This window comes from Anser cygnoides, chromosome 22 (genome assembly GCF_040182565.1).
Source record: "Anser cygnoides isolate HZ-2024a breed goose chromosome 22, Taihu_goose_T2T_genome, whole genome shotgun sequence".
NCBI classification, from domain to species: Eukaryota; Metazoa; Chordata; class Aves; order Anseriformes; family Anatidae; genus Anser; species Anser cygnoides.
Genome location: NC_089894.1, coordinates 4,250,943 through 4,271,634, shown reverse-complemented (window position 1 = coordinate 4,271,634; position 20,692 = coordinate 4,250,943). Strand labels below are relative to the sequence as shown.

The 20,692-nt window shown below is 54.3% G+C and overlaps 1 protein-coding gene and 1 pseudogene across 1 annotated transcript; both read left to right on the top strand.

Annotated features, from left to right (window-relative positions):
- The first annotated feature begins 7,346 nt into the window (after window positions 1–7,346).
- LOC136786762 (feather keratin Cos2-3-like) lies at window positions 7,347–9,344 on the top strand (annotated as a pseudogene).
- Window positions 9,345–14,725: 5,381 nt separating this feature from the next.
- On the top strand, window positions 14,726–16,541 carry LOC106029465 (feather keratin Cos1-2-like). The gene is made up of 2 exons (XM_066981572.1): window positions 14,726–15,391; window positions 15,767–16,541. The coding sequence occupies exons 1-2, from the start codon at window positions 15,293–15,295 to the stop codon at window positions 16,091–16,093; spliced, it is 426 nt and encodes a 141-aa protein (XP_066837673.1). The 5' UTR covers window positions 14,726–15,292; the 3' UTR covers window positions 16,094–16,541.
- The last annotated feature ends 4,151 nt before the right edge of the window (window positions 16,542–20,692 follow it).

Genomic DNA, 20,692 nt, shown 5'->3' with positions numbered 1-20,692 from the left:
TCCCCTCCCCATCCGGGGTTGTTGCTCAGCCAGGGCAGCTCCCTGCACCAGGGTGTCACTCACAGCACAGAGGTACAAGGCGCTGTCAGAGAGCTTAACTTCCTTCAGCCGCAGAACACTGTATTTCCCATCAGTGTTCAGCTCCGTGGTAAAACGGTCCTTCTGCTTGGTGCCCTTTCCTGCTTGATAAGAAATCAGCTGAGGGGATTGTCCCTTCTTCTGATGATACCAGAGCAATGCATCAGATGTGGAGCTCTGGTATGTGCAATTGGTCTGGAAGGTGTTTCCCTGTTCCACGGTGACTTGTCTTTCTTCCTGGGTGACGGACACCTGCCCCATGGTTTCTGGAAGAAAGAGAAGGTCAGCAGCTCTGTGAGGAAATCTCCAGGCAGTCAAACAGGAGTGAATTGAGACCTGTGGGAGATAAGTCTCCCTGTCCTTTACTGGGCTGGAAGGTCCTGAGGCCGGGGCACAGCAGGGTGTTTTGGGGGCAGAGCTCAGAGCTCCCTGGCCAGAGCGGACCCTGTGAGAGCTGTGCTGTGTGCCTGCTCCTCCTGCCTGCTCTCCTTCTGCCCAGAGGACCAGGGCACAGCCTGTCATGCCTGGCTTTGTGTGCTGGGTCCAGCATCCTCCAGCAGGTTGAGGCACCCGTGCAGCTACTGGGAAAAGGTTCAACCTGCTTCCTCATCCCTGTCATCTCAGTGGCCTCTAAGTCCCACCAATATAAACAAGGCTGAGGTGAGTGGTGGCAAGAGGGAGCCCTGGCTGTGCTGACAAGCAGGAGGACATTGGAGGCCATGGCAGGAACACATCAGGCAGAACACATCAGGCAGAAGACAGACTGGACACCCTGGTAATGTCCATGGGAGGAGACCTTTCATGTCCCTGTATCCACTTGGACACAATCCAGCTGTTTCTACAAGAAAGGGAGAAATGAGGGACTGCAGAGACTGATGAAATCTTCTCTGGTGACAGTAGGTGGACCAGAAGAGAGAGGCAGAGGGAAATAGACAGAAAGTACACGAAACACAGGAGACGCGCCTCAGGTCTATCCTCTCTGTATTTTCTTCTCATTTCAAAGAATAACAGCATCTTGAAGGAACCGGTCCAAGAAGCAGAAACGGGAGCCAACATTTACCAACATTTTCCCTGTGATTCAAGAGTCGGTCCCCACATAAACATGGTAAGGCTATGAGGGCTTCCTGGGGAAAGAAGATTTATGTCTTGATTAAAAGCCAGCACTTACCCAGCAGTTGCCCCAGGAAGGCAGTGAGGACGACATACCCGCGGTGCATGCTGAGAGCGACCCTCCTGTTTGCTGAGGGAGAGAGAGTCAGAAAAGCACCTCCCAGCCCCGAGAGAACAGAGCTGCCGGAAATGACTCTGCTGGGGGAACAAGGGGAGATTCAGTGACGAGAAATGTTCTGGTCTGACTGTGCCCAAAATGCTCCCTGGGGTTTCTCCCTCCTCCAGCAGGAGCAACCATTGAGGATTGTCACAGTCAGGGGTCCTGGGAACTCTGGGGGCCACATCAGGGGAAGGGGCTGCTCTCATCTCCTCTCCCAGAGGGGTCCTCACCTCCCCAGCTACAACTGCCTTCTCTTCTGCACACGCGCTGCTTGGCCATGGCTGATGTCAGGGCAGTCTTGCCCACTGAGCTTGTTCTTTTTACCCTGGGGTCCTCTGCTCCATGAGGATGTTCCTATTTCCTGTGTGAGGAGAAGACACCTCGATTTCTTTCCCACATCCCCAGAAAGAAGGGAGGAACCATGCTACGCAGCAGCCCAGGGTTTCTGGCTGTGTCCTGTTCTGGTGGGATAACGTAGCATTTGCAAGAGGAACGGGGCTCCAGTGGGGTATGGGATGCGAAAAGCCCAGAGGGGACAAGGACAACCTGTTCCATAGGCTAAAGGGTGGGGAGTCATCAGGGAAAAGCATGTGGGTTCAGTGGGTCACGTGCACTCACACTGATGGGCCACAGAGGGCACCCACCCACGGCCACATCGCTGGCACTCTCTGCTTCCCTGATGCTTGGGCCGCCTCTATCACCACCCCTAACACCTTGTCTGGCTTGGCAGCACCTGGCTAGTTGTGTTGTCTTCCCCCATACCTCCCTCAGCACTCCTCAAATGTGGAGCTCTCAGACACCGAAAAGAATGACACTCCAAGCCCTGCAGACCCCAACTGTTCCTTTTATACCCCCCAGGCAGTGTGAACTTTCTCCCTCTCTCCAAAAAAATTTACCGCAGGAAGCAGTAAATCCACTTAACTGTGTTGTTGTGTCTCCTCCCACCTTCACCTGCACCTCCAGCCTCCTTGGTGGAAGGTAGCGTGAGAAGCTGAAAAGTCCTCGACTTCGTCTAAGCACTGTTCTGCAACAGCCAAAACATCTGTATCTTTGGCTGATAATTCCCCTTTCCAACCTTCTGTTTTCTTCCTCTAAACTTCCAGCCCATTCCTTCTCAATTTTCCACGTTGCAGCTAACAACCAGCACACTCCTTCCTTCCTTTTGTCTTTCCTTACCATACACGCATCCTTCCATTTATTAAATTCATTCCCTGAGGCATTTGGATTGTGGTGTACTGACCTTAGCCACTCCTGCTTTGCATCTTGCCATCCATTTCCAAGAAAACCCTTCCACAGTGTGGCCCATTTATCAAGGGAACCATTCCTTATTCTAACACAAGGATCCTGCTGACTACACCCAGGTCTGTCTCCCAACACTACAGAGCACTGGCAGGTTCTTTAGGGATCCTTGGCAGAAGGAGGACTGGCCACAGGTTGTGGTTATAACTAGAGATTTATTATTACATAAGAAATTACTAGAAATACTAAAAATTACTACAAAATCCTAAAGATTACTACAAATAAATTACTAGTTGAATTACTAGAGTGATAACACTGGTGTCCTTTCTCACCACAATGGTGGGTGTCTCCACATGCTGGGGCCAGTGAGAGGGAGAGACAAGGGGGCAGGGGTGCACCTTAACAGCCCCCTTCCACATTATGGATATTTGCCTTACTGTTGGTTATGCTAACCACACTGCCAGGCATCAGGAGCAGGGGCTGCCACTCACACCTGGCTCACCACAAGCCCCACGTGTCCTTGCTGGGCAGGCTCAGCTCAGAGCTCCATGCAAACTGTGATGAGAGGGAGCTGCTCCTCACAGCACCCGCACCTTCCTGTATAAAGCTGCATGCTGCACGCACCAGTGTGGTTTCAGAGCACACAGGTAGACAGCGCTGTCCTGGAGCTTGGCATCTTGCACGTGGAGAAGCACCTGGGAGTTCTCCACGGAGAGCACAGAGGAGATCCTCCCGGAATGCACATGAGGCTTGGACTTGCTCACCTGCAGCAAGAACTGAGGAGACTGGGTCGGGCGCTGCTGATACCAGAAGATGTAGGGAGCAGAGTTGCTGGTGGAGAAATTGCAGTGCAGAGTTGCGTTGTGTCCCACCTGGATGGTGGTTTCTTGTGCAAACTGCAGCACAGAGTCCTGTGCATGACCTGCAAAGCCAGAACAACATTTCAGCACTGCTTGAAGGTGTGTCTGTTCTCCCCCTCTCTCTCCTGTCTCTCTCATTTCACCAACTTGCTCACTGTCTCCTCTCTCCATCTCCTTTTTCACAGGCTGTAAAATGCTGAGCTAAGTACACAGGCACTCTTCTTTCTTCAGATGCTGTTTAATTCCCATACCCAAGTCTGTCAGCTTACCGACTTTTTAGCAGTACCTCACCAGGCTTTGAGTCCATACATACCTATCAACAATGCATGTAAGAATGCTAGGCATCTGCAAAGGAAACGTGCAGATGCTCATTCATCCCTGTACACTCGTTGCCCCTGACATCTCCCAGACTGATTCCTGTACCTGTCTGCAGCCCCTGCTCTCCCTACAGAAAACACCTGCAGTTCTTCCAGGGAGGCAGGACTCCAATTTCCCCCCTCCAGAAATGATGGGATGCCATCTTGCCCCTAGCTTGCCCTCCTGAAAGTCACATCTCACCAAAGTCTGACAGTGCCATCAAGGCTGCCAGAAAAAGCAGGACCATGTCACGCTCTCGCCTTCACAGGGTGCCCACGGAGTGCCCGGAAAGAGGGAGCTCAAGCTTGCGAGTTCACTTCCCCCTCTGCCAGCTCAAAGCAGCCTCTGAACCTCAGCACAGAGGGCGGAGCAAAGCTCTCCCCCTGCTGCTCCTTGGGGCACACCTCTGCCACAGCAAGGCTCTCAAGAGAGGGATGGGCCAGTGGTTAAAGCAGTCAGAAAGGAATCCAGCCAATCTTTGCTGTGCCCCAGGTTCCCCATTGCCAGTCACAGGTTTTCCAGCACCGCGAGCTTCACACTTGTGCCGTTAGCTCACAGCTGCAGGCCTGTGAAGGCCAGGACATTTCACTTGGTCAGCGGTAAGGCAAAAGGACACCAACATGGCCACTGTGTGCTTTCCTCTTTTTGCCCCTTCTGGCAGGTGGGCAGCCCCAGCAAGGGGCAAGTGTCCCCAGTGGCCTCCCACTGCCATCCAGAACCCAGCCAGACACAGAGGCCTGCACTCAGCTCTACTGTCAATGGAGAAGGGATGCCTTTTGCTGCCCTTCTTCCCTGTCCCTGTCCTCTTCTTCCCTAGGGGCTGCGTGGATGGAGGTAGGACCAGGCACAGACCCAGGTACCCAACTCTCTCTGTCAGTCTGGTTATTCTTCACCTCTTCCCTGGGCAAGGGGGAAGGCTCTGCAAGGAAATATCTCCATTGACAGAGCCAGCTCAGAAAGCCCCCCCCAGGCAGAGCCTCATTCTCCCTCTGGCAGGGAAGGACGCCCCACCACAGCCCTCTGCTCAGCAGTCAGCACCTCTGCACACACAGACAGGAGTGAATCCTGCTCCAAGGGCACACCTTCAACGGCGCTGACTAGTGCAGCAAACTCCTCAACGCCTCAGTCCTTTGGCAAGATCCAAGGTTCCAAAAGGTGTCACTAGAGGCAGTGTCCAGCACAGACATTTGTGGCATTGCCAGGACGTCATCTCAGCGCCAGAGGTGCTGGATTTGGGCTTGGGACAAAGCCTGTACAACAAGCTCCTAAAACGAGACCTCTGCAGAAAACGGAGGAAACCCGACGTGGCTGTTCCGATGCTCCCTCGGGCCCGTGCTGTTTAACTCCGGGCCCTGCAAGGGGACTTCCAAGCACCGGCAGCGCCCCCACGTGGCTCCGGCTGTGGCTGTGCCCCCGCCTCGCCCCCGCCCCACCTGCCCGGCCCCACGCACTGCGGGGCACCCCCTGACCCCCCCAGCTCCGCAGGCCGTTGGCCGCCTTTGCTGCAAGGGCGCGCTGCTGGCTCGTGTGTGGCTGGGTGCCTCCTGCACCCAAAACCCTTTCCTGAGGCTCTGCTTCCTCGGCAGCCAGCCCCCACCCCGCATTACTCTGGGGGTGCTTCCTGCCCAAGAGGAAAATCCTTTTCTTTGCTCCTTTGCACCATCCTGAGGCTCTGGTCAGCCCCCTTCTCCAGCCTTCCTGCATTCTCCGAAGCCCCCTTGTGACCTACGCTGTCACCACCTGTGTGCCCCGGTTGGGGACCATGCACAAACTGGCCAAGGGTGCCCTCCTTCCTGACGTGCGGAAAACAGACTCCACAATAAGGAAGATTGTAAAGTAGGTATGTTTATTCAGCTGTGGGCAGCACGGGGGGGTAGCCCCTCCAAAATCGTGTGCACCTGATGCGGCAACTGTCCATGGTTATATGCAGCAAAGAGTTACATATACATGAAGTTTCACAATACACCTATACATATTCATAACCTATCCCCGCTTCATATTAAAATTAGTTCCAAGGAGTCATTTCCATAAACTCCTCCCATCTGCACTTGCGCAGTGTATTCTGGTGGTGGTCTCTGGGGGCCGTGGGGATGAAGATTGATGACTATTCCTCGTCACCGCTGGTTGACCTCTTGTCTCTGCACGGACGCAGTTGCTTCTTGGATCTTGTCCATCCACAGGAACACTTTCTACCAGTTTCTTAAGATAGGCTCACACTCTTATTAAGAGACTGACCTTGGTAAAGGGGCTCAAGGCTTCTTGCTTTAATTAATTTTCACAAGCAGCATAGTTAGTAAAGACACTAAGTAGCATCCTAGTTTCATGCCGTCAGCACTCTATCTCTACTTGATAAGATTCCCCTAACTCCCTCTCTCAGTCCCCCCTTTTAGTTAGCACGTTAGAAAGTTCTATTTTAAAAAGTTAGTAAATTATTGTATTCTCCAAACTCCTTCTCTCATTCCGACTGCTCGTAGCCTTAATGAAAACGTTCAGCAGGACTGGATGACTCTGGCATTGCCAGCTGCTACTCAGGCAGAAGGTGCCCTGCATGCCAAAGCTGCTGGTCAGGGCCCCTGGGAAGGGCTCCCAGGAACTATGAACATGGTGTTTGATGGTCAGCCATGCTGAAGCACTCCAAATGCTGAGCATTTGTCTGGCGCAAGGGGGGGATCAGTTTACTCTTGGCACTGTGTGATCCCTTTGCTGTGAAATCCCGCACGTGGAGGAGCGACAGCTGCCCCTGTGCCTTCAGGAGAACCAGCCTGACATGGGCTGGATGGGAATCTGTCCCCTCTGCGATGCATTTCTGAGACAATGCTGGCAGGCCTTTATAGACAGGTGTGAGGAGATGGGCCTGGCTCCGGCACTGACTCCCAGGAGGACCTGGCAGTGTCCAGGGGTGGAAATCCCTCACTGACAGGCACTATCAGGAGCCTCACAGCAGTCTGCTTCTCCTATACAGCCCAAGGTGGTCGATGGACAGCCACGCTGAGGCACTCCAAACCTTGTTACCTTGAATTAAACCAAGGACCCAAACTGTCCTGATACGGTCCTTGTTGGGGCCTGAAGTTGGCAGTACCAGAGGGTGATTGTTGCAGCGTGAGGAAAAGGAGGGCTCAGGAGAAAGGAGCTGTGTTTCAGTGCCTCTTCCCTGGACACATCTCTACCAGGCTGGTGCCATCTCCATTCAGCGGCTCTCAGGCTCCTTCTGACCCTGGGAACCTGCTCCCCTGCACGACTCATGCACAGAGCAGGGGAGAGTGCTCACACTGTGCACATTCCCTCGTGATAAAGGGGAAACAAGGACACACGCATGTGCTCATCTATACCTGCATGGAGTCATGCACAAATCTGTGCACCCACATGCGTTCACACAGAGCCAGCTGCACACAGGTTGTCACAAGACAAGAGCAGATTAGTGAACACAAGCAAGCAGGCCCTCAGGTGAGTGCACAAGGTGAGCCTATGAGGAGAGGTGCTATATTCTGGACCTTGTTCTCATAGCAGCTGGGGCTGGTGGGAATGTGAAGCTCAAGGGCAGACTTGGCTGTAGTGACAGTGGAATGGTGGAATTGAGGATCCTGAGCACAGCGAGGAGGAAGCACAACAGACTTCATGCCCTGGACTTCTGGAGAGCAGACTTTGGCCTGTTCAGGCATCTGCTTGGAAGTGTACCATGATACAATGCCCTGACGGGGAGATGGGCCCAAGAAGGCTGGTTAATATTCAAGGATCACCTCCTCCAAGCTCAGGAGCGATGCATCCCAACAAAGACAGAGTCAGGCAAAATGCCAGGAGACCTGCGTGGATGAACATGGAGCAACTGGCTAAACTCAAACATGACAGAGAAGGCCACAGAGGGTGGGAGCAAGGACAGGTAACATGGAAAGAATACAGAGACATTGTCTGATGAGTAAGTTAGGAGAGCTAAATCTGCTCTAATTAGATTAGAGAGCTTATCTCTGCTCTGCTTCACTGAGACCCCACCTGGAGTGCTGTGTTCAGCTTTGGGGTCCCCAGCATGAGAAAGATATAGACCTGTTAGAGTGGGTCCAGAGGAGAGCCATGAAGATGATCAGAGGGGACCCGTCCAGCACTTCCGGTGAGTCTTCTGCCCTCACTGATGCATTCCTGCCCTAGAAATCCTTGGACATTTCATCCCAGCACTCTAAAGAAACCATTGCTGTGGAATGGCCATGGCCTAGATCTGGAAATGAAAAGGCAGCAGTGCAGGAAACCAACACACAGACCATAACATTTGTTGGAATGGTTTGCATTCAAGATGAGCTTGTCAGAAAATTGTTACCTCTGCCAAGGGTGCCCCTGGGCCTGCGGCAATGAAGTACCAGTATAAAAGGCAGCCCAGCTCCCTGCTCTCTCATCCAATTCTCTCGCCTCATCCTCCTTGAGAACCAGGTGAGTCTGAAGCCCTCTATCCTCCTCTTCTGAACTAGAAGGGATCTTGCATCAATAGACATCACATCTGATGGTGGTTCAGTGCTATGCTGGGTCTTGGAGTTCCTTGCCATGGGAGAGGGGTGGAGAGAGACATTCTGTGTAGAGAGAGGCTGGGACATGGTGCTGAGGCAGCTTTTTGGATTACGCGCTATGGGATTGTCTCATTGGTTCAGGCTGCTCTTTGAAGGGCCCTGTCAGGACAAAGCGATGAAGACCATGAGCCTCCTGGCAGAGCCTCCACATCCACCCTCAGCAGTCGTCTTGGCTCCTTTGTTTTGGGTAACAGGGTTGCTCCTCACCTACCCACGCGCTCTGCTTCCTCTCTGCCCTCTCTCCCAGGTGCATCTCCAGCCCCAAGACATGTCCTGCTACAACCAGTGCCTGCCATGCCGGCCCTGTGGCCCGACCCCACTGGCCAGCAGCTGCAACGAGCCCTGCGTCAGGCAGTGCCAGAACTCCACCGTCGTCATTGAGCCTTCTCCTGTGGTGGTGACCCTGCCCGGACCCATCCTCAGCTCCTTCCCGCAGAACACCGTTGTGGGATCCTCCACCTCTGCTGCCGTTGGCAGCATCCTCAGCTGTGACGGAGTCCCCATCACCTCTGGCTGCTGTGACCTCTCGGGCATTTCCAGCCGCTACGGTGGCAGAAGGTGCCTGCCCTGCTAAAGATGCCATGGCCCTGGGGTTTCAGCACGACCATGGTGCTGGACAATAGAAGGAGGAATCTTCAGGCCATTGCTTGCAGAATGACTGACCTTCCTCACCAGAGGAGGTAACATTGGCAGGAGCCAGACCAGAGGCTACCCCGAGATTTCTGAAAACATGGCCCATGTCTCTCCTTCCATCCCTCCACCTACCTCTCTCTCCCTTTTCTTTGTGTTCTTCTTCTCCCATGGGCTGTGGGGCTCCTCAGATCCAGCCCTCCCACTGCGGTAACAGCAGACACACGACCGGCACGATCTGCGCCATGGGCAAGGGACGCTGCCTCTCAGTTGGTCCTGGTGATCCCTGCACTGAGGGGCCTCTGCTCAGAGTGACCTGCTTTTCCTCTGTACACTCATTAAAGATTTCTGCATCCCAGCCTTGGCTGTAGATGGTATTTTTCCTCCGTGTATGCCCTCCTGAGCTGCCCAGGGAGAATGGTTTTGCCCTTGCTGGGTACAAGATGAGTGTTTAAGGAGCCTCTTCCCCACCCCCAGAAGAATGGGAGGTTGCGACACGCTGCAGAGGGTCCTCTCTTGGGCACTGCCCCTTGCAGCTGCAGAAGACATCCCTGGCTTTCACAGAGCAAGGGGCAATCTACCCTTGCCTTGCAGCGTCTCTGCCCACAGCTCCCCCTGTCCTGCAAACAGAGAGCACAACCTCTGCTGTCCTCACGGGAAAAGCTACGAGTCTGTGGGAGGCTGTGGAGGCTGAGCACCCTGCAGGCTCTTAGGAACGGGCTTCCTCTTGCTCAGGACAGTGCTGTGCTGGGTAAGCAGGTGGGGACAGAAGATGGATGACAGATGTGGGGAATGGGTGGAATAAGTGCAGGGATGCCCCACCACTTCTACTCCACCTTCATCTCCCCTCTTTTGCCCCACCTCAGGGCTATGGCCAGCACACATGGGCATGTGTGGCAGGAACATGTGTCCCATGAGGCCCAACTGCCCCCAGCACAGCACTTGGCAGGGCCCAGGTGGTGGCACACATGCAGGGCTGACACACTTCACAAGTCAGCATTGGTGTTAGCCGTAATGGACCATACACGGCAATCTCCAGTCCCTGAGGACCCTGCACCCCCATGGGCTGGGTCAGTGCAAAGACAGCAAGCAGTTTGCATGCCCCCACGCTGCTCTGTGGTGCCCTCTTGCCCCCAGGCATGCAGCAGCTTTCCTCAGGCCCAGGACCTGCACTCACAGGGACTTCCTCACGCTCGTTTCCACTTTTCCTGACCGTTTGGTTTGCTCCCACTCAGGCAGAAGGTTGTTTCTCTCTTTCTTCTTTCCGTTATGTAGAGGCTATCTTCAGGATGTTTGCAGCGCTCTGGTGCCCAGCTGCACTTCAAGGATGCCCATTGTTTCCAGGCCCAGTTCGACTGCTGGCAGACATTTTTCCTGTCAGTGCTTTGCAGCCCCCTGATGTCTGCAGTTTCTCATTAGAGCCTGGTTACCTCTGTAACAGCTCCCATCAGCAGGGCACGCTGTCCCTGCTCGATTACAGAGCTATTTCCTTAGAGATCCACGTATGGCCCTGCTTGGTACAGCCTTGTCATGTCCAGAAGGAATCAACCATGCAGGCAAGAGAGAAGAGCCAAAGGTGTGCTGGGGTAGACCCTTTGTCTCTCCTGGTGTCAGAGGAATGGAATCAGCCACAGCTGCAAGAGAATGTAACCAGTTTAGCCCAGGTGAAGGAATGGCACTGCCAGGGCTAAGGTGTGGGGTAGACCACAGGAAAGAGACCCAGGCAGAGCTCTGAGAAACATTTCTGGTTTGTTGGGATGGCCCATTGCCCTGGAAGGGCTTGGCCTGTGTTGCAACTCAATACAGGACTGGTAGATCCTGGAGACATTGGTTTCTTAATTGCCCTACTGTTTATTGCCTACCTTCAATGCCCCAGGCGACTGTTAGCAGGATATAAACCCTGGGTGAAGTTCTGGGTGGGTGTCATTGGCAAATGGATAAAACTGTGGGTGGATTCTGCTTCTGTGTTTGCATGAGGCAGCTTAGCTTGGATGAGACACCCACTAAGCTGAGCAAACCCCTCATGTGGAGCTGCCCCTTTGCCTTCAGGAGAACCAGCCTGACATGGGCTGGGTGGGAATCTGTCCCCTCTGCGATGCATTTCTGAGGCAATGCTGGCAGGCCTTTATAGACAGGTGTGAGGAGATGGACCTGGCTCCGGCACTGACTCCCAGGAGGACCTGGCAGTGTCCAGGGGTGGAAATCCCTCACTGACAGGCACTATCAGGAGCCTCACAGCAGTCTGCTTCTCCTATACATCCCAAGGTGGTCGATGGACAGCCACGCTGAGGCACTCCAAACCTTGTTACCTTGAATTAAACCAAGGACCCAAACTGTCCTGATACAGTCCTTGTTGGGGCCTGAAGTTGGCAGTACCAGAGGGTGATTGTTGCAGCGTGAGGAAAAGGAGGGCTCAGGAGAAAGGAGCTGTGTTTCAGTGCCTCTTCCCTGGACACATCTCTGCCAGGCTGGTGCCATCTCCGTTCAGCTGCACCCAGGCTCCAGACCCTTTCAGCAGAACTGGAGTGCCTTGGAGGGGCCGGGCTGGCGGGGGAACCCCCGGGGCTGCGGGGCGAGGTGGTCCCGGCGGGCGGAGCGGCAGCGCCCCCTGGGGGCTGTGCCCCTGCCTCGCCCCCGCCACACACGCCCGGCCCCGCCCGCCACGGTTCCTGCCCGGCCGCAGCCCCGGCTCCTCTCCCCGTGGCTCTCAGGGCGCAGTAATACACCGCCGCGTCCCGAAGCCGGGGCTGGGCGAGCCACAGGGCGCTGGACCGGCGGTCTGCTGCCACCCACAGCCACCCCTCCGGGTCTGACACTGGTCTGGAGTCTTTGGGACTGCTCACGAGGAATGCGGGGCCTCGGCCCGGGAGATGACGGTACCACTGGATGTAGTCATCGGTTTGGATGTTAGGGTGTGAGCAGGTGATATTGATGCCGGTGCCATCCCTGGTCTCTGCCCACGGCTCCTGCTGCACCTGGGCTCTGCCTGTAGCCACTGCCAAGAAGAAAAGGAGGAGAAAACTCAGAAAATGGCTTTGTTGCGCCGAAAATATCACGCAAGGGGAGAGGAGAGAAGAAAACGGTTGACAGCTGATGGGGGCATTTTCTCAGAAGAAAGCACACAAAGGCATTTCTCTGGGAATGGTTATTTGGGGACCAGGTCGGAGCAGGGCTGTTTGGAAGGAGGGTCCGAGCCGAGCCAGGAGGAGAAGGGAAGCAGGCAGGAACGAGTGGGGGTGTGCCGAAAGGAGAGGAGGAAGGCAGGGAGCAAGGCAAGGTGGGAGGGAACGGCCGGCTGAGCTCGCTGGAGGCAGACGGGACGGCTGCAGAGGGAGGACAGAGGGGAGCAAGGTCCGTGAGAAGCCGGCGGGCCAGCAGCGAGGGCAGCCCCGGCCCCCCGCAGCCCCCGTCCCGGCCCCGCCGCCGGCAGCCCCGCGCACCCAGGAGCACCGCGGCCAGCCCCGCCAGCCCTGCGGCCCGGCCCTGCCGCATCCCGCCGCTCCGCCGCCCGCGCCGCGCTGCCCCCGCCAGCCCCGGCTCTGCTCCGCCCGCGGCGCCTCCTCCCCGCCGCCGCCGCCCGGCGCCGCCAGCTCCGCCCCGGGGCCGCTCGGGGGCTGGCCCGGGCTGCGAGTGCTGGGCGCCTGGGGGCGGGCAGGGCTTGGGCTGCTGCCAGCGGGGCTCTGCCCGTCCTGCAGCCCAGCCCGGGATAGGAGAGGCAGTGGGAGAGGGAGCGAGAGGGAGAGGGAGCGGAGACAGTAGCTGCCCGTCTGCTAAGGCATCTCCTTTGCGAGGGGGAAGGGGAGAAGAGGGGAGTGAACGGGGTAGGAAATGAGGAGGGAGAGAGGAGAGAAGAGGGAGAGGAGAAAGCAGCTGCCTGCCTGAAGCGTCCCCAGCAAGAGGGCAGGTGGAGGGCAACGGGTTAGGTCCGTCTGGGCCTGGGAGCTTGGCACTGTGGTGCGCTGGTTTCCTGGCTGTGGCCGGCACTGTCGCAGGTGCGGAAAGCCAGCAGCAGGAACGGGTCCGGAGACAGAGTGCCCCGACAGCACCCCAAACCTCTCGGGCCCTGCTGTGTAGCGCTGCCCTTTGAGCTGTCATCGCCGGTCATAGGTCTCTGCCCAGACTGAGGGGCCCGGCTGCCCCTTTCCCCTTTACAGGCTCTACTGCTATTGAAGTTGAGCACGTACCCGTGAGACACACAGACAGTGACATGCACACTCCATTTGGGGAAGATAAATCCAGGCCGGTACCCCCATTAGCTGCTTTTGGAGACCCCAAACACTCCTGCCGCATTTGCCTGGAGGCAGAGACCCCCCCTTCCCTGCTCCAGGAGCTGCAAGGGACACCCTGGCTCCAGCAGCTGACAGCACAGGCCAGGAGTGGCCTCACCCCCAGTCTGACTCCAGCACCTGGTGCCAAATCCACTCCTGCTGCTCCACCAGCAGCTGGCACTTTCTCCTTGCAGCACACATGCACATGGGACAGAGCGAGATTACGCAGAGGTAAGGAAAGATTCCAGAAGAGGACAGGACAGACGGTGGTGCTCAGGTGCAGGGCCCAGCCACACAAGTGCATGGAGCAGCCCCTTTTACACCCTGCTCTGTCTGCCCTGGTGTGCTCCTCCTGGCTCTCCTTGCCCTGCATGTCCCCTCCTGGGGTTGTATAGGTCTGTCCTGCACCCATCCCAGCCTATGTCCTGGCCCACAGCTGTAGGAGGTGCAAGGCCCAGGCTGATCTTCCTGGCAGTGGCACCTGTGGCTTCTTGATAGGCCAACAACTGGTGTGAATGGTGAGGTTTGTCTCTTGTCATTGCCTCTGTGTTTGTTTTCTCTGGTCTCGGTCTCTGTATGCTTGTTGAATGCCTGCTCTTTTCTTAGCATCCCAATTGACAAGGTCCCCAGTCTGATAACCTCACTGGCATAAACACATCCACAGCCTCATGTACCCCCCGCAAGTGGTGCAACTGCCCAGGTTTGGTCTCCTCACTGCCTCCCTCGTCATCTGTCGGTCAGGATTGTGACCCTGCGTGTTCTTTCGAGGTTCATGCTGTTCTTTCTCTCCACAACCCAGGGAGGTTGTGGAGTCTCCTTCTCTGGAGATATTCAAGGCCTGTCTGGATGCCTACCTGGGTAATCTGGAGCTTGGAGAGAGTCTTGATGCTGTGCCAGCACTGCTCCACAGTAGCCCAAACATTGGTGCAATGGCAGTGCTGTTCTTGCTCCAAGTGCAGAGCACAGCACTGTTGGGGCTGCTGTGGGGAACGTTAACTCCATCCCAGGCAGCCCCAGTACAGGCAAGTGCCCACAAGAGAGGAACATGTGCGTGAACATGACACAGTGTGCACTCAGCTGAGACCCCATCGGGAAACAAGCCCAACAGTTTCTGGACAGTATTTAGACGAGGTACATGGTTTGAAATGGTACCCAGAGAGACTGCACAGAGAAGGGAGATGGACTGGGAGCCTTGCAGAAGGCACTAGAGCCAGGGCTTTTGGCAAGACAATGTCAGCTTTCCTGGGCTTTGCACTTAGGCGCTAAGAAACCCATTTGTTAGCCTGAGTAGCAGCAGTAAGGGAATGTGCTGGAGTACACCATGGTGAGCACTGGTTGGTGTCAAGAGAGACAAAAGCTTCCATCTTATAAGTACAAGCTGTATGATTTCTTTATTTATTTTTTAACTGTAAAATGGAAGATATGAGAGTGAAGAAAGAAGTCTCTATGGACAGGATCTGCACTGTGTGTCTTGTTAAAATCCACCTCGCTCTGTCTGATGCTGCAAAAAAGCAAGGTCACCTGCACATGAAAGATTTACTTGCTGTCTACATTTCTCTTCTTGTTCTTTCTAAATAAAACAGTGTCCTGTTGGGCCTTTCTTTTGAGATCCAGAAAGGCCCTGAACAACCTAGCCCCCCCCATACAGACATCCCTGGATCAGAGCAGGAGGAGGCAAAACAGGCCATCAGGTTTTCCCTGAGGGCAGTGTCAGGAGGGGTAGGGTCACAGGCAGGAGTTGAGTCACCTCTGGCCAAAATATCTTTAAAGAGACCCTAAGGAGTCACCCAGGCTAACATCATTTGCCTTTCTTGGACTCTTCCAGCACGTGAGCTGAGTCTTCTGCCCACACTGACGTGTGTTGCCTGGAAATACTTGGGCCTCCCAACCTGCCACTCAGAAGTTGCCTTCTTTGGGGAAAGGGCATAAAGCAGGAAATGAAAAGCAGCATCACAGGAAGGCAACACACAGCCCATATCATTAACTGGGATGTTTTGCATGAACGAGTAGCTTGTCAGAAAATAGTCCCTGCTTCAAGGGATGCCTCTGGACATGGGGCAACTAAGGCGCACTATAAAAGGCAGCCCAGCTCCGTGCTCTCTCATCCACTTCTCTGGCCTTCTTCTCCTTGGGAACAAGGTGAGTGTGAAGCCCCTTCTTGTCCCCCTCATTCTCCAAAAGCAGACCTTAGCTCCATGGACCTTTCAGCTGCTATCAGCTGTGTTCCATGCCAAATCTTGGGGCTGCTGGTTGTGGGAGAGTCAAGGGGTAGAAGGTTTGTCATGGAGGAAGACTGGGCCTTCAGTATGATGGCTCCTGGGCTGGAGCCTAGGCTGTAGCCAGGCTCTGGTGGTTCTTTTTGGGCTCTGGCAGGATGAGGCTAAGAAGCCCTGGCACATCCCTGCACAGCCTCCAGCTCTCAGCACTGCCTGTGCCTTGGTTCCGTCAGGGTGTGGTGACAGGCTGTTCCTCATGCATCCGCATGTTCTGCTTCCTCCCTGTCCTCTCTCCCAGGTGCACCTCCCGCCCCCAGACATGTCCTGCTATGACCAGTGCCAGCCGTGCCAGCCCTGCGGCCCGACCCCGCTGGCCAGCAGCTGCAACGAGCCCTGCGTCAGGCAGTGCCAGAACTCCACCATCGTCATCCAGCCCTCTCCTGTGGTGGTGACCCTGCCCGGCCCCATCCTCAGCTCCTTCCCGCAGAACACTGCTGTGGGATCCTCCACCTCTGCTGCTGTTGGCAGCATCCTCAGCTGTGACGGAGTCCCCATCAACTCTGGCTGCTGTGACCTCTCCTGTATTACCAGCCGCTACTGTGGCAGCAGGTGCCGCCCCTGCTAAAGATGCCAGACAGTGCCCCAGACCAGGACCCCAGGAACTCAGAATATGCTGCTGGAGAAAAATGGACAGAAGAACAAACTTTGTGCCATTGTTTTAAGAGGACCTGACCATCTCTGGCTTGTTCTGTAAAGACAGACAGGCAGGGGCCAGCCTGGCTTCTCCGACAACGTGGCCAATGTCTATCTTTTTTGTTTTCTACTCACTCTTTTCCTCTCTTTTCTTTGTTGCCCTCTGCTCCCCTTCAAGCTCCCTGTGATGCCCCCAGAAACCAGCCTGGAGTGACCTGCTAGCCTGTCCCCACTTGTGGGCCAGGTAGTTGGGGCAACTATGCTAAAGGAGAAGTCGAACAGATTTTTGTCTGCTCATCCTGCTCAGTGTTCTGGGGACTTCCTCTTGGAGTCACCTCATTTCCCTCCTGAGACTCAATAAACATTTGCAGCAACCCTGAGTATGTCCTAGTCTGGTCTTTCCATCTGCAGAAATGGACAGGGGAGAAACCTGTTGTTTTGGTGCGATTTATCTGGGGGCACTGCCTCACTCTTTTGGGCATTGGAGGCGAGGGCACACTGCAGCATTTCATCTTTCAGGCACTGTCTCTTGAAGCTGAGGAAGACATGCCTGGTTCCTCCACAGCCAGTGGACACCAGTCCTTGACTTGTGATACCTCCACCAAGACACAGTCCCTTGATCTTGGAGGCCCCAGATCTTGGGGAATAGTGTTCCTCTTGCTTTTGTTGGAGCTGTGTTGGGGACGAAGGCCCAGACAAAGATGATCCCAAAGGATCCCAAAGGATTGCAGAAACTGGGAATGGTTAATTGTCTTGGGAATGGCCCTCTGTCTCTACTCCACTTTCCCCTCTCCTCCACCACCTGATCATGGGCACCACGTCTGCGCTGCTCAGTCTTGCTTTCATTTCCCCAAGCATGGATCAGCTTTCTTCAGGTCTAGGAACTCAGAGACCCCATAGGTGCCACAAATCCACTTGCTCCAGAAAGGACCCTCTGAGGGTGCAGAAATCCTAGGCTCCACTGAGACGTAGCAATGAGAATGGGAGCTGTTCTTCTTTACCATGATTCTAAGATTTCAGGAGATGATATCAGAATGACCTTTCATGTTGCAACACGAGCAGCAGTAAGCATCAAAGAAAAAGCCTTTTCCTCACCTAAAAGGCTCTTCCCATGGCCTCTCTTGATCACAGCCAGTCTCATTCTCCCTCCATCTCCACTCTCTCCCTCATACTCTACTTCCATGTAGACAGCCATACAAATTTTTATCCATCCTTCTCCTGGCATCCATCCACCCATTCTTTATTTCAGGACCCTCCTGGAAGTGAGCTAGAAATTACAGTCTATCAAATCCAGATTACTTTTTTTTCTCTTGTTCCTTCTTTCTTTTCTTGTATCATTTTGCAATAACCATGTAGGTCTGAAAAAACTGGAATATTTGATAGAATCTTAATTAATTGCCAAGGCTTAAAAGAGATTTTTAAGTTGATGGAAAGTAATGCAGGAGTTCTCCTGCTTTCCCTTAGGCTATGGGGCTGTGAAACCAGGCGTCCTACACTTCATCCAAGCTTGAACAGTGAGGAAGGTCTCTGGGAGGTCTCTCATGTAAGGTTTCCTTTGGGATTTGATGCTAGAGCCAGACTGGGATGGTGTATCCAGAGGAGAGGACAACACAGGTTGGAGATGTGCAGGGACAGCCCAGAGAGAGGAGTCCAAGGAGGTCAACCCATTTCTTCAGTAGGCAGCTTTAGAAGGAAGAGAAGGGAAACCACACAGTGCAGCCCACCTGCCTGGAAGCCCACCCCATGGGACTGTTGGAGTAAGTTGGGAGGGAGGGAAAGAGGAAGACATGGCACGTCTGCGTGCAGGGAAGCCCGCGGGTGACCAGGCAAGAATTGCAGGGCTGGGAGCTGCTGGGCCCCATCCTGTCACTACAGCCACAAACAATGCCACCACAGTGTCCCAGGCCAGCTTCGCTTGCCTGTGCTGGATCCATCATGCTCTTCAGCTGAGTCCTCTGCCACCAGTGACTCAGTCCTGGCTCAGAAATCCTGGGATCTCTCCATCCCATACTCAGAAGAAACCTCCAAGAGGGAATGGGTGTGGCATAAGCCAGGAACTGAAAATGTATCGTGGAGGGGCAAAAAAGCCACACAGCCCATGTCAGTAGCTGAGAGGTTTTCCATTCATCACAAGAATCCTAGAAAATTATCACTTCTGTGGAGGCTACTTTTGGGCCTGGGGTGGTGCAGGGCCATCAGAAAATCCACACCAGCACCTCGACCCCCTCAACTTCTTTTTCTTGGGAACCCGTGTGTCAGAAGCCCTTTCCACATGTCCTTTTCTAATAATGCTGATACCTGTTGTGCTGGGTTTTGACGATGATGGTCATGAGAGAGGGATCGGGAAAGGTGTGACTCAGAGACCATCTGGGACCTGGCTGAGTAGGATTTTCACCTAAGAGAGAGGCAGCATTCTTGTTGGTCCTGGCCACTCTTTTCAGATCATGTCTTGATGAAGACATTTTGCTCCCCACATATCCCTGTGCTCTTCTTCCTCCCTGCCATCCCATCGGGTCCCGTTCATTTGTGTATGTCAGGTTTGTTTAGATGATCTCTGACTGGATCCTCTTCAGCCAAGGGAAAGTCTTCCTTTCTCAGGACTTCCTCTCTTGTCTCCAGGGTCTGAGATTCCTGAGATTTACATGATTTAAATAAATAAATAAATACAAATAGAAAAGCAACATATTTCATAATTTTTTGTTAGAATATTCCATGTTACAGACTGTGCCCATTGCCTTGTGTTCTTTCAAGTTGTTCAAGAAGAGTTTGGCTCCATTTGTCTCTTTATCCTACCGCCAAGTGTCAGAAGCATCAAAATGCTCTTCTTTACTTTCTCTTCTGAAGACTGAAGAAGAACGGTTCTCTCTGCCTCTCCTCATGGCTCCCATTGCAGAACCTCCACAGAGAGGATCACAGCATGGTGCTAACCTACACCTCCACAAATCCTTGATAAACAGGCGCAGACAGCAGGTCGGTGATCTTTGAGCATGGGCTGAGCTTAGCAGTGCCTGCATCCCCACTTGTGTGTCTCTGTCCGAGTGTAGCTTCAGAGATACCCCAGCAGTGAGGTAATGACCATAAATGTCCTCTTTGTGTTTCAGCCATGGCTGTGTTGTTGCTGGTGCCTGCTTGTGCTGAACCACACACCATCAATAGCAGCACAGGCCCTCAGCCCATCTCATGACCATGCCCAGAGCCTGGCTCCTACCCAGCATGTGGGCCCCCTCCTTTCCTCTAGCAAGGCCAGCCTGATGTTTGCTAGCCAAGGGATGTGTGCTGTCACCCACTTATCTCACAAGCATCCCCACAGTCACAGGGATCCCTCAAAGATTACCATGGGTTCTCAGCCTGCCCAGTCTTCATGCCTGGGCCCTGGGCTCCCTTACCCACCTCTGGCTCAGACCTTTCAGGCAGTTTTTCCTCTCATTCACCAGCCAGTCCATCTTGGAATATGCTAATGCATGGCACATACACACCCCTGCTTATCATGTTAAATTCTTTAATTGTTGTGATACGATCACAGCCTTGACTCAGGCTTTACATAGAAGACCACCAGTTGCTCACTCAGTCCTCACAGGAAGAAGACGATGGTGGAGGCCTCCCTGGCCAGCAGTGATCACACGCTTTGCCATCCATCAACAGTCCTGGACTAAGTCCCACTTAGGGCTTGCTGCTGCCTTATCTTATAGACAGGGCTTGCTGTGCTGTTATTCTTCCCTGCTCCCGAACAGGTGTCACCATCTCCTGGCAACCCAGAACCTGGGTATTGATAACCCTGATGGGCTTAATCACCCTGTCAGTAGGTGCTCCCAATACCCTCATGGTGACTCAGCACTGGGGGCTTGATAACACTGGTGTCCCTTCTCACCACAACAATGGGTGTCTCCACACACTGGGGCCATTGAGAGGGAGAGACAAGGGGGCAGGGGTGCGCATTAACAGCCCCCTTCCACATTATGGATATTTGCCTTACTGTTGGTTATGCTAACCACACTGCCAGGCATCAGGAGCAGGGGCTGCCACTCACACCTGGCTCACCACAAGCCCCACGTGTCCTTGCTGGGCAGGCTCAGCTCAGAGCTCCATGCAAACTGTGATGAGAGGGAGCTGCTCCTCACAGCACCTGCACCTTCCTGTATAAAGTTGCATGCTGCAGGCACCAGTGTGGGTTCAGTGCACACAGGTAGACAGCGCTGTCCTGGAGCTTGGCATCCTGCATGTGGAGAAGCACCTGGGAGTTCTCCACGGAGAGCACAATGGAGAACAACCTGGAAATTACCTGCAGCTAGAACTGAGGGGACTGGGTCACGCGCTGCTGGTACCAGAAAATTTAGAAAGCAGAGCAGCTGGTGGAGAAATTGCAGTGCAGAGTTGCATTGTGTCCCACCTGGATGGTGGTTTCCTGTGCAAAGTGCAGCACAGGTCCTTTTGTGCATGACCTGTGAAACCAGAAAGACATTACAGCACGGCTAGACTGTGTATCCGTTCTCCTCCTCTCTCTACTGTTTCTATCATTTCAGCAACTGGCTCA

Bases quoted from the DNA above. Each gene is read 5' to 3' on its own strand.
- LOC106029465 (XM_066981572.1), top strand. From the start codon at position 15,293: ATGCCTCTGGACATGGGGCAACTAAGGCGCACTATAAAAGGCAGCCCA. The intron at 15,392-15,766 runs GTGAGTGTGAAG...CCTCTCTCCCAG, and splicing joins TTCTTCTCCTTGGGAACAAG to GTGCACCTCCCGCCCCCAGA.